The sequence below is a fragment of the Camelina sativa genome, chromosome 20 (genome assembly GCF_030686135.1).
Source record: "Camelina sativa cultivar CO46 ecotype springtype chromosome 20, ASM3068613v1".
NCBI classification, from domain to species: Eukaryota; Viridiplantae; Streptophyta; class Magnoliopsida; order Brassicales; family Brassicaceae; genus Camelina; species Camelina sativa.
In genome coordinates, this window is record NC_141899.1 from 8,700,069 (window position 1) to 8,712,353 (window position 12,285).

Here is a 12,285-nt window from a genome sequence, read left to right on the forward strand (position 1 = left end):
AATTTTTAAAATCCCAAGGATAACTTATATTTTTTTGGTTTTCACTCATCAATTTAATTTATAGTGCTAGATTTCATACTAATGGTTTCATCTTTAGAGAATTTAGTGAAATGATATTTTTAAAATTATATTTAAGTTCCACTTGAATATGTTTTGTTTTTTGGATCATTTTTTGTTTTGATTAAAGACACAAAAAACCAATTGTTTAATTATGTTCTTTTTGTTTTCAAAAACCTCAAATCATAAATATATATATATATATATATATATATATATTATATTGATCTCTGCAGATTTAACAATTGGATCACAAAAAAAAATAGTCTTTATAAATGGATAAATGGATAATTATATTGATCTTTAAATATTATATTGATCTTTATAAATTATTTAAAATGATACATGAATATGTGAGATAACCAGAGACATAATAGATAATTACATATGGATCATTTCAACTTTATGATTTTATTGTGTGGTGAATATTGTAAGGAAGTATGAAAATAATGACTTATAAGATGTTAATATAAAATAGAAAATGGAGATAAACATTTTAAAAGATTAAAATAAACATATAAGATATACATATCATACAAACTCTAAAACTAAGCTTTTACAATGATATTTGATTTGATTTTTTATAACCCATACAACAACAATAACAAAAAAAAAATACAAAATAAAACAAAACAAAACAAAAAAGAGATTCGAGAGTAGTGGAAGAAGATGAGAGAATGAAAGAGTGATAGACTAAGAGAATAAGATAATGAGTATTTATAGGAAGAGAAATGATGAAAAATTACATTTAGAAAAATGAGAGTTACAATTCTAATTTATTGTTTTGTTTTAATATAATTGATTAATACAACTTAGTGGAAAAATAAAGTTAATGCATAATTTATAGGGAGAAGCTATAAAGATTTCAGTTTTATATTATGTGAGTTAAATGTGAAAATTAATTGTTTTAAATTTGTGTTTTAATATAATTTTTTTTCTTATAAAATTATATGAATTCTTCAATCTCAATAATTTTTAAAATCCCAAGGATAACTTATTTTTTTTTGTTTTCACTCATCAATTTAATTTATAGTGCTAGATTTCATACTAATGGTTTCATCTTTAGAGAATTTAGTGAAATGATATTTTTAAAATTATATTTTATTTTTATATTTAAGTTCCACTTGAATATGTTTTGTTTTTTGGATCATTTTTTGTTTTGATTAAAGACACAAAAAACCAATTGTTTAATTATGTTCTTTTTGTTTTCAAAAACCTCAAATCATAAAAAATATATATATTATATTGATCTCTGCAGATTTAACAATTGGATCACAAAACAAAATAGTCTTTATAAATGGATAAATGGATAATTATATTGATCTTTAAATATTATATTGATCTTTATAAATTATTTAAAATGATACATGAATATGTGAGATAACCAGAGACATAATAGATAATTACATATGGATCATTTCAACTTTATGATTTTATTGTGTGGTGAATATTGTAAGGAAGTATGAAAATAATGACTTATAAGATGTTAATATAAAATAGAAAATGGAGATAAACATTTTAAAAAATTAAAATAAATATATAAGATATATATATCATACAAACTCTAAAACTAAGCTTTTACAATGATATTTGATTTGATTTTTTATAACCCATACAACAACAATAACAAAAAAAATACAAAACAAAACAAAACAAAACAAAAAAGAGATTTGAGAGTAGTGGAAGAAGATGAGAGAATGAAAGAGTGATAGACTAAGAGAATAAGATAATGAGTATTTATAGGAAGAGAAATGATGAAAAATTACATTTAGAAAAATGAGAGTTACAATTCTAATTTATTCTTTTTTTAATACAATTGATTAATACAACTTAGTGGAGAATTAAAGTTAATGCATAATTTATAAGGAGAATCTATAAAAATTTCAGTTTTATATTATATGAGTTAAATGTGAAAATTAATTGTTTTAAATTTGTGTTTTAATATTTTTTTTTTTTTGTTAAAATTGCATTGCCAAGTGGACCAATAAAGAGAGACTGAAACTCTACTTTTATATATATGATTCCTCCAGACGCGTTTTCATTTTCCACACCAATAACAAAGTTTATGTCCCAATTTAAGCTTAAACTACAATCCCAATCTTGTCATCTACAATGTCACATTACAAGCCCACAAGTGAACTAATTACTTAAACCCTGCTTACACTATTAAACTTTTTTAACTTTCTGTTGCACTTGATGTAAAAACGTTTTTTTCCAATAAATTTTTTACATTTTATTCAAAAAAAAAATTACTTAAAACCCAATCATGGGTTGAGTTTGAAAATTCTGCCTCCGAAAGCGAGTCTAATAAAACACTTTGAAAGAAGCTTCTTTGCTAGTGGGGCTTAATATTTCTTTAAAGCATATGGGGCTGCTAGCTAAGTCCCTAACAGAGACCAAAGACTTGAGAGTGTGCAAGAGGGACAAAAGTTGCTATATATAAATCTCTCTTAGGAGATATCTTAAAGTGCAACAAACACTTAACCAAGCAAACAAAAATGACACTTTCACCCGTTCTTGCTTCCCTCATTCTCATTTTCATTCCGACTTTTCTCGGGTCGGTTTTTGCCATTTCACCACTCAAAACCGATACGTTAGAACCGGGGAAGCAGCTCAGAGACTGGGAGCAGTTGACCTCCGCGAGTGAAATCTTCACTCTCGGATTCTTTACACCTAAAGAATCATCTACTTACGAACTCGGGTCAGCTGGTCTTAGATATCTTGGTATCTGGTCTCAAAGGAGTCTATTCAATCCTGTTTGGGTGGGTAACCCGAGTGAATCGATTTCTGATTCATCTGGTTCTCTATCTATTGATGTCAATGGAGTTCTAAAGATCACACAAGCAAATGCTTTTCCAATCTTGGTGAACCAAAGACTAGCCGGGAAGCTTTCATCGGTCGGGAATGTGTCTGCCACTTTACTCGATTCCGGGAACTTTGTGGTCCGAGAGATAGGGCCAGGGGGAGTCTCGGGTCGTGTTCTATGGCAAAGCTTTGACTATCCCACCAACACATTACTTCCACGGATGAAGATTGGCTTTAACCTAAGAACCAAGAAAGAAGTATCAGTTACTTCTTGGATAAGTGACCAAGTCCCACTCCCAGGAGCATTCAGACTAGGACTAGACCCATCAGGAGCTAACCAGTTACTCGTCTGGCGCCACGGTGAAATCTACTGGTCCAGTGGAATCTTGACGAACAATGGTAGCTCTCATTTGACCTTAGAGCTATCCAGAAGCTACATTGATTATGAATTCAAGTTCGATTCAGATAAGTACATGAAGTACTTCAGTTACTCAATCAAGAAAGCTAATAGTTCAGTCTTGTCCAGCTGGTTCTTGGATACTCTAGGCCAAATCACTGTAACTAATGTGCTCAGCAGCAACAAAAGCACCACCTATATTTCCGAGAGCAGTGAACCCTGCAAGAAGGATTTAAAAAACATTTCAGCAGTCTGCATCACGGAGAAGCCAACGGCTTGTAGGAAAGGTTCGGAGTATTTCGAACCTAGAAGAGGATACATGATGGGTAACAAAAAAGGTTATTTTAATAGCTATTATGTTGATAGTTTGAGCTCTGGCCTTAGCGACTGCCATCAAAACTGCTGGAGAAACTGCTCTTGCATAGCTTTCCGAGCCTTTTCTAGTAATGGATGCCAATATTGGGGGAAAGGATCAAAGTTTGTCCCTTTTGATAGCTTCACCTCCAATTTAATAATTTATGTTCTTGATTCTGTAAAGTGATGTGTGGTTGTAAGAGTACTTATGTAACCAGACTAATATCAATAAAGGCGTTTATCAAGAAACTAATGAATCAAGCAGTTCAAAGACATGCACCAACTTCCTCTCTTTGCAAATTGATTCAACCACAGCTTCCCAAGCTCTAAGCTCTGGTTTGAGACCTATTCCCACAAATCCAAGCAGAACTCGAACACCAATTTCTGTATTCCCGGACTCGCAAAGCCGAACAACCAATTCATTCCAAGTCGCATGATGAGGCCAAATCCCTCTCTTCGACATCACACTCAGAAACTTTACCGCTTTCTCGAGTTCGCCATTATAACACAACGCATTCAGTATGATCCTATAACTACCACTGTTCAGATGAACTCCTTCACATCCCCATTGATCCAGCATCTGAAGAGCTTCTTCTGATCGTCCTTCTCTGGACAAGCCCTTGAGTATTACATTATAAGTTAATGCATCAGCTCTGCATCTTGATGCTTTCATTTCTCTAAGTAACTTCAAAGCCTCATCGATTTGACCATTTCTACAGAGGCAGTTCATCAATGTGGTATAACCAACTGTGTCGAGTTTCAACCCGTTTTGCTTCACCTCGTTAAAGATTCGTTTAGCTTCCTGAACCTTTCCCTCTCTAGAGTACCCGTTCATCAGAGCTGAGTAATTGTATACATTTGGATTGCATCCATTCTTCTTCATGAAATCTAAAATCAACTTGGCTCTCTCAACTTCCCCTAACCGACAGAATCCGTTAATTATAACATTGAAAGTCACAGGGTCTGGCGAAAACCCTTCTTTCGAGATCATATCCTCGAACAACTCCATTGCTTCTTTGGACCTCGAGTGTTCAAACAGACAGTTAATAAGGGTTGAGTAAGTGATCGAATTAGGATACGAAACTCCACATCTTTTCATCTCCTCCACAACTCGAAACGCAGAATCTACATCCCCATTCTTGCAGTGGTGCTTCACTAGAATATTGAAAATGCAAGTATTTGGCAGCAGTCCAAGATTGTGTTTAGCATACAAGAGGAGTTTCCTGGCCAAATCAACCTCCCCTGAATCGATAAGTAGATTGAGACAAGTACTAATGGCCTTGAGTGAAGGCTTCACACGAGCAATCACTTGAATCAAGTTAAACATGTCCATCACTTTATCATGCAAACCAAAGCTAGAGAAATGTCTCATCAGGTTAAGAAACAAACTTTCCTGGAACCTGCAAGTCTCGTACTTCATCTGGTGAAGAATCGCATCAACAGCTAGAAACTTCTTGTGCCTTACGAGATTATCCAAAAGAACATTGTATGTAGCATTGTTATGGTTAAAACCTGTTTGCTGAGAGGCTTTGTTGAAGATATCAAGCACACGCTGAGGATCTCTCTCTAGTCTCATCAAACTTACAGCAGATCTGTGACAGATAAACTTGGTTTTGTGGTTTGTTTCCAGTGGTGTGATTGAGGACTCGGGTGGTGAGTCTGGTTTCTTCTTCATCTTCTCCGAGAAGCAAATGGGAGATAGCCATGATCGTGACGATGAATAGAACCGGCGATGTTCATTGATTATCGAAGTTGTGAAGCGCATTGTATCTCCTCTGTAAAATCAAACAAGAGATGTAGAAGAAGACTGTAAAATTAGGTTAAGATAATACTTGGCAAGAAGAACAAAGCTGCTTACTTTATAACCTAAAACAATCGAATTCGTAGTCAAGTGAACAATGAAGAATCAGAGATGCTATGTCATATTGAACGAACAAGCTCACCTTAATGGATCGACGGCACCACACGGAAGGAGTGATAAGGTTCAGTGTGGATGCAAGTTGTGATTTTTTGAATCGTTTAGGCTAAAGCTCTTGGCCTCTTGCGATTCAGTTGGTTGTTTCAGAAATCGAAACAGACCAAAACTGCGAATTCAGAGGAGAGAAAGTGACGACGACGACGAGTGAAGAAGAAGATGGTCAAAACCCGGTTAAATTAGTTCTCCATCGGTACGGTTCGGTTTAAAAATGGTTTAACACGCTGTTTGGTTTAAAATGCGTCTCTTCTGGTTCTTTGCTGAATAAGATTTTTTAAGCTAAAGAAGAAGATTAGGCCACAAATGGGATCTTCACTCTTCAGTATTAACAATAAAATCTGTACAAAGTAAAAGAAGAGAAAAGGTAACGAGACATGATGACGAAGAAAGAACAAAGCTACAAAGCTGTAACCATTTCAAGAAAGAGCTACAAAAACTCAGGATTATAGATAGGCTCTGTTGTTTCTGCAAGTTACAATGGTTGGTGACATATTTCTTCAGGTGTTTTTCATTTTTTGTAGTTGTTGTGTCAGCAGAGGAAACATAAGGGGTTTGATCTAGTCGTGTCGCGTCGGTCTTCTAGACCTTTCAAGAACCATCTGATTGCTAGGTGCTCTGAAGCATAAGTCATGAAGGCAGCTAAAATTATGGCTACACCCACCATTAGACCCAACCTATTCAATATGTAATGAGCATCACAAATGAATCATGTCAAAATATTAGGACGAGAATGTGTTGAATCAATAACAAGAACCATTCTTAGTAAGCTTATTAAGAAAATTTACCTCGTGAATAAAGCGGTGATTCCTAAAATATAAGGCAAAGAAACTGCAGCAACAGCCAGAAAAGCCATCCCTAATCCATAATACAATGTCGTAACGTCACAAGACACACCTGCTCGCTGATGACCTTTTGAGACATAAAAGAGGTGAAAATCATTATTCCCCTATTCTTAATTCTCAACTTTGTAGAGAATTCTGCAAATACTGATTATCACACTTTTTGTTTTCTTTCTCATGTCCATACCTTTTGCGGAATCATCCAAGGACAATGATTCTGACTGTACTGCTATTTTCTTTCCATGTTGATGCACAAAAAGCAAGAAACAACCAAATAATAGAGAGAAGATTGTGAAAGTCCATTCATACACCAAGACCAAGCCAGTCCATGGCATGATTTGCCTTGGCACAATCGCAAAGGAAATTCCAAGAGATACCAGAACAGCAGTAAAAGAGACTACAACTGAAATCGCGCCTAAGTGTTGAGGAACCTTCGACTGTGTGCTGCCACTGTGGGGCTGTAGACAGAAGCAATAATAACATTGTACAGATGAGATCAAATTTTTTAAAAAGTTAACATCAACGATTTGATGTTGAAACTCACTTGATAGCTGGGACTCATGGTAGAAACACCGCTATAACCAAGTGTTCCATTAGATCTAATTTTGTAATAAAGGTATCTAATCTGATTGATAAACGAGCTCCAGCACAATGAACCCTCACGACCCTGCGAGAAAAAACAGAAAACATAAAATCAAATCACGATCCAAAAATGATGAATGTAGCAGAGGTGAAGGTACCAAAGAAGTCTTAACCTGAATGGATCGGTAAATAAAGAACAAAAGCGCACAAAGAGGTAATAAGAAAAGGAACTTGACGACGAGTTCATCATGTTGGTTTTTGCCACCTCCAGTTCCGGGAAGAGTTTCCTCAAGCTTTACCCTAATGCTCTGAAATTGTTCATGGTGAAATCAGACTAAGAGAAATTTCACTCAAAAAACCCATAGTGAAGAAGAAGAAGACCTACTTGCCAAGCATCAACAGGTTTCACGAGCCACGCTGTCCACCAGTCCCAAGGCTTAAGAGGGCCTAGAGTGTAGTGAATAACGTGAAGTTTACTGTCATCAACCATCCACTGCAGAAATAATAAGAAAACTCAAGAATCAAATAGCTGAAGGAAAAGACAATTCTACCTTAAACCAATCAATACCAATCATTACATATTCCAAGATCACATCGATTTCATAGTAAGCCATAGACTTTTACAGCAAAATGAAAAACAGAACCAAATAGACACCAATAGCCTGATTACAACTATGTTTCCTAACCACATACCTTATTAGCAAGCATATAAAGACCAACATCAGCGTTATATAATGTCGAAAGCCTCTCCATAGCAGGAACTGGTCTGGTTTTCAAGACTTCAGTAGATACACTAGGATCGAAAACACGAGCATTTGGGAAATCTGGATAATAAGAATTCAAGAACCCTTGGTCTCCTCCAGTATAAGAGGACAAAGTCTTCACTTTTCGCATCATATCATTGAAAAGAGCTTCAGATGGTTCAACAACCATGACACCAGAGTTTAGCCTCTCAGAATGCTTCAAGTTTGCACAAAACTTTGAACACTTAAACAGATCCTCAATGTTCTTTACCACAATAGTATCAGCATCAAGATACACAACTGCACACACAAAAAAAAAACAAAGCTTTTTGAGATTCGAGTTCTCAATCCGAAAAAACCTAAAGAAGAACAGCAGAAAGCTCTTACCTTTTTTGTAATCAGTCATGTTAAAGATCTTAAGCTTTGTATAAACACCCCAGAACCTTGTTGGATGAACTTGGTTTGGATTCGCCAGTAAACTAATCTTCTCTACCTTCCATCCATCAGCCTGAAGCATCAAAAATACATAAAGCAAACATCTTTACACAAAGCAGAGAGCAAACATCTTTATTCCAGATCTTTGAGCTTCAATAACTAGACAATTATAAGTAAAAAACCAAACTTTGAGTGTAGAAAAGAGAATTCCTCAAACCTTGAGTAGTTTCTTAGAGTAATCAGAGACACCATCAGAAACCAAAGCGACCATATCTTTATCGGATCCAGTATCACGAATCGATTTACCCAATACCCTAACTCCCAATAAGAACTCATCTCCATACAAAAGTGTCACATAAGCTTCTTCAGATCCAAACGAACCCTTTAACTGAATTGAAACGAGCGCGAGGAGAAGAAGAACACAGAGACTCGCCTTGAGTCTCACCATACTTGATTCGGATCTCAATTTTCTCGTCAAAATTCCTAATTTAAGGAAAGTATACGTTGAATTGAATTGAAATAGATAGATTTTGAAATTTCTTCGTTATTCTCTGTTGCTCTGTGTCTTGCACTCTTGCTGAACTTGCCACCTTTGTTCCTTTCACCGCCGTCGTTTTAGAATCCGAGAGAGTTTTTGTAACCTACGACCAAGTCTACCACACAACTATTACGTATTTGTAACGACATCGTTCCAGTAATCACATCATGTGATGAAGCACATGTTCACTAATCAGTATTCAAAACATGACAACTTTTATCACTTAGGAATCTATCTGTCCTACACATTGTAATGTGCATAAAGAAACCAAATTGTAAATTGGATTTTACATTCTGAATTGAATAAGTATCATTTGGTCCGCTGACTTTTTCCAGCCATTCAATACAATACTTTTACAATTTTACATCATTATCTACACACTATTACACAAAACACTGAAACAGAGGAGCTCTGTTTTCAACACATTTCATCTCCAACCCAATTATCCTTCTCCTTTGGTCCCGTAGGACCTTCCTCGCCGTAAAGCTCAATAGGAAACAGACTCTCAAAAGAATACCTCACAATCAAAGGAAGAAGATCAATGATCTTATTAATCTCAGCTGCAGAATCATACACTATAGTTGGTCCCCATTCTCTCATAAACTGAAGCCAACACGGCTCTGAAACCACACCTTCCCCTAAATACTCTGCCGCCACGATTCTATACCTTTGACTAGAATCCACAACGTACTTGCTTTTCGCAACATCGTTCCTCACTCCAATCCCGAGCTTCGACGGTCCTTGGAGATACATTCCCGGGTGAGGGAAACTCGCGTGCCCGTGTTTGGACGAGTACACTACTGGTTTGTTGCTTCCTTTGACAAACTCAAGATCAGATACATCAACCCATCCTCCACCGCTATGCTGTGAGAAGAACATTTGTGTAAGCTCTCCATTGAAGTTGCTTATCCTGAATGTGAAATGTTCCCAATCACCAACATGCTCTCCAACTCGGTTCATAGGTAAGGTGAGAAGCCCTATTTTGAGCGTGGCTGGTCCGTTAAATGGACAAAAGATCCACATCACAATGTCCGTGAAGATCCCACCAACCGCGGGTTTCACGTGGACGTAAAGCTCAGAGCTTTCTATATTTCCCTTCTTTAGATTACTTCTAACGTCATCGTCTTCAGGGAGATCAATCCAGAAGCTCCCATCGTTTTCTCCACCCGCGGGAAGATTCGAGCCATCTGAGTTAATCTTTTCGCCTTGCGATATCCCATTACAATACAGTAACGCTCCGTTTTTAAAGAACCATGGCACGGACGAAGGCAAGTACGTCTCCTCGGGATGGAAGTAAACCAACGGTCCATAATGGTGAATAAGTGCATGGACCTGGTCAAGATTTGGCATCCCGTTTAGGCTCGGATCAAGATTTTTCAAACACGCAATGTTCATGGCGGCTGCTTTATTATCAGAAGACCGGTCACTACTAGTGCAGCAAAAGAATGATCCAACCGCCACTCCACGAGACCAAATCCCTCTCTCGCAAGGTTTCGTGTTCCAAACGTTAAAAGATCCCACGCCAAGAACCTTCTCACTGGCTTCACAACTCTCGGTAAGATCCTCTCTTACACATCTCACTTCATCAACTTCAGGCTCATCTGGTCCTTCAGTGACTATAACTCCCACGGCTCTGTAACCAGCTGGAGGATTAGGCAACCAGAAGTAGCAGTCTGAATCTGAACTCCAAACTAAAGAATAATTCAAGGGTTGTTTCAAAGGAGGGAGATGATCATCCGCATTATGATGGGGGTTGTTAGCCCGAGCTGCAAGAACAAAGCCTCTTAATGGCTCATTGCTTGGCTGGCAGTAATGACCAAGGCAATGGAAACCATCTGGTATCCCAACAGGTTTGTAAAAAGAGGCGCATCTTGTTTTACCACGTGAAGTGCCACATTTCCAGACTCTATCGAACTCGGTGACTTTCACCACTTCGATCTCTCCAAGATTTATCCTTCCGGTAGCAAAACCACTGCCTGAACACAAAGACTAAACCAACATTAGACACAAATCAAGATTTTCAATTCTGATTCCAATCAAAGATAATTTTGAGTAAGATAAGAGTAATCAATAGAATTATCAACTTTAACGTCATCAACCATTACTCAACTTTATCCAAAGAGTTGTTGGCACTTACGACATATAGAAGGATCAAGACATATCAAACACAAAATTAACCAATAAAGAAAAAAAACATGTCTAAACAATGATTGAATTAATAGTATACCAATACCAAATCCGTCTTCGTTGGTGCAACCTTAATAAATAAATAGGATAGGGTCATAGACATTATAGCTCACATTATTGAAGCTAACAAAAACCTACCTCGTTGCAATTAACATGTGCAGAAGATTAATTTCGCATAAAAGTCAGTAGCTAATAATAATATTGATCCCTACAACTTATTAGTATTAGCTTCAGTTCCATTGAATGTTCTAAGTAGTCCAATAACTTTGACCATAGAACAAAAATATCTTGAATCATCAAATGTCAAACACAAAGAATCAGTAAACAGATATAAGCTCAGGCAAACCAATGTTGAATATTCTCCAACGAATTTTATTAGTCTTTCAGAAAAAAAGAAAGAAAAAAAGTTAAAAGGAACTAAACTGCTGAATAATCATATGATAATAAATGGAAACATTAAAAAGATTAGTTTGGTTTTAAATTTGATGTATGACTGATAAAAATCAACTGTTTGATTAACCAAAAGCAAATTCAAGAATTTATAAATGTTTCTGAAATGAGAAGTACTTAACATAGGGTTGACTGGTCAAAATTACAAATACAACAATAAAATAAACTAGTTTGGTTTTGTAAGTTTAAAACTACAAATTGTATGATTTACTATTAAAAAATATGATTAGAAAAAAAAAAAAAAAAAACAAGAACTGCAAATTCCAAGAAAGGATATGGTTGAGAGTAGTGAACCTTGAGGCCATGGAGGAAGAGGCAACGGAAGTGAGAAGGAAGGCTTTGACTCGTAAGATTCCGATTCCAACTCGGATATTCCTTTGTTCCAGTAGAAGCAATCGCAAAACATCGTTTTGATTTAGAGAGAGACCAAATCGGTGATTGTTTCTCCGAAAGAAAACTCCGAACTTAATATCAGATCGAAGTTTCTCTCTCTCTTCTTCGCAAAACTTCACGGCGAGGAGAGATAAAACAAGTAGTACTACTTGCGTGTTAAGAGGGGAAGTTCAATCAATGGTGGTGTGGTGTGCCTTTGGTTGGAAGGAGTTTGGCCTCTTTTTATTTTTATATTTTTCGTTGCTTTATTCCTTTTTCAGATTTTGTCCCTTTCTTTATACATTTTCTATAAAGACCCCTCTATTTACATATAATTCAAATACAGCCCCTATCTAATCCAAATGTCGAGAAAATTACTCGTTTCTTTCAACCACATACTTATTTTTTAGTTATCTCGAATGACCCAAAAGAAATCAATCTCGAACATTGGTTTAAGATAACTGCCGGTTGAACGAGAATTACACACACGTCTTTTCATAAATTTTTATGTTTATGAAAATAAAATTTCGTGCTTTGTACTAAAGTTCTGT

General features: G+C 36.0%; 4 protein-coding genes across 5 annotated transcripts; 1 reads left to right on the top strand and 3 right to left on the bottom strand.

Moving 5' to 3' along the window:
• Positions 1-2,373: 2,373 nt before the first annotated feature.
• On the bottom strand, positions 2,374-5,737 carry LOC104770174 (pentatricopeptide repeat-containing protein At5g18475). 2 transcript variants are annotated; one of them, XR_015593115.1, is made up of 3 exons: positions 5,557-5,737; positions 3,565-5,388; positions 2,374-3,478 (listed from the first exon to the last, which is right to left on the bottom strand). XR_015593115.1 is itself a non-coding variant. In XM_019242358.2 (2 exons), exon 2 carries the CDS (start codon positions 5,376-5,378, stop codon positions 3,855-3,857), a length of 1,524 nt encoding a protein of 507 aa, XP_019097903.2. In that variant the 5' UTR covers positions 5,379-5,388; positions 5,557-5,737; the 3' UTR covers positions 2,374-3,854. The 2 variants fall into 2 exon arrangements, 1 of the variants encoding a protein (XP_019097903.2); XM_019242358.2 differs by having other exon boundaries at positions 2,374-5,388.
• LOC104772351 (G-type lectin S-receptor-like serine/threonine-protein kinase CES101) lies at positions 2,556-3,862 on the top strand. Its single transcript, XM_087505400.1, has one exon. It carries the CDS (start codon positions 2,556-2,558, stop codon positions 3,798-3,800), a length of 1,245 nt encoding a protein of 414 aa, XP_087361526.1. The 3' UTR covers positions 3,801-3,862.
• A 143-nt stretch (positions 5,738-5,880) lies between the features above and the next one.
• On the bottom strand, positions 5,881-9,001 carry LOC104770175 (inositol phosphorylceramide glucuronosyltransferase 1). Its single transcript, XM_010494550.3, has 9 exons — positions 8,405-9,001; positions 8,140-8,260; positions 7,703-8,052; positions 7,395-7,502; positions 7,183-7,317; positions 6,972-7,094; positions 6,615-6,885; positions 6,374-6,497; positions 5,881-6,262 (listed from the first exon to the last, which is right to left on the bottom strand). The coding sequence occupies exons 1-9, from the start codon at positions 8,633-8,635 to the stop codon at positions 6,118-6,120; spliced, it is 1,608 nt and encodes a 535-aa protein (XP_010492852.1). The 5' UTR covers positions 8,636-9,001; the 3' UTR covers positions 5,881-6,117.
• Positions 8,998-12,085, bottom strand: LOC104770176 (hypothetical protein At1g04090). The gene is made up of 2 exons (XM_010494551.3): positions 11,657-12,085; positions 8,998-10,701 (listed from the first exon to the last, which is right to left on the bottom strand). The coding sequence occupies exons 1-2, from the start codon at positions 11,766-11,768 to the stop codon at positions 9,143-9,145; spliced, it is 1,671 nt and encodes a 556-aa protein (XP_010492853.2). The 5' UTR covers positions 11,769-12,085; the 3' UTR covers positions 8,998-9,142.
• Positions 12,086-12,285: the final 200 nt, after the last annotated feature.

What these genes read in the sequence shown, in the direction of transcription:
- LOC104772351 (XM_087505400.1), top strand. Translation starts at nt 2,556, where the DNA reads ATGACACTTTCACCCGTTCTTGCTTCCCTCATTCTCATTTTCATTCCG.
- LOC104770174 (XM_019242358.2), bottom strand. Translation starts at nt 5,378, where the DNA reads ATGCGCTTCACAACTTCGATAATCAATGAACATCGCCGGTTCTATTCA.
- LOC104770176 (XM_010494551.3), bottom strand. Translation starts at nt 11,768, where the DNA reads ATGTTTTGCGATTGCTTCTACTGGAACAAAGGAATATCCGAGTTGGAA. An exon ending in TCTTCCTCCATGGCCTCAAG is followed by an intron (nt 10,702 to 11,656) that starts GTTCACTACTCT and finishes CTTTGTGTTCAG; the next exon opens with GCAGTGGTTTTGCTACCGGA.
- LOC104770175 (XM_010494550.3), bottom strand. Translation starts at nt 8,635, where the DNA reads ATGGTGAGACTCAAGGCGAGTCTCTGTGTTCTTCTTCTCCTCGCGCTC. An exon ending in AACCTGTTGATGCTTGGCAA is followed by an intron (nt 7,318 to 7,394) that starts GTAGGTCTTCTT and finishes GAACAATTTCAG; the next exon opens with AGCATTAGGGTAAAGCTTGA. An exon ending in TTATTTACCGATCCATTCAG is followed by an intron (nt 7,095 to 7,182) that starts GTTAAGACTTCT and finishes TTTTTCTCGCAG; the next exon opens with GGTCGTGAGGGTTCATTGTG.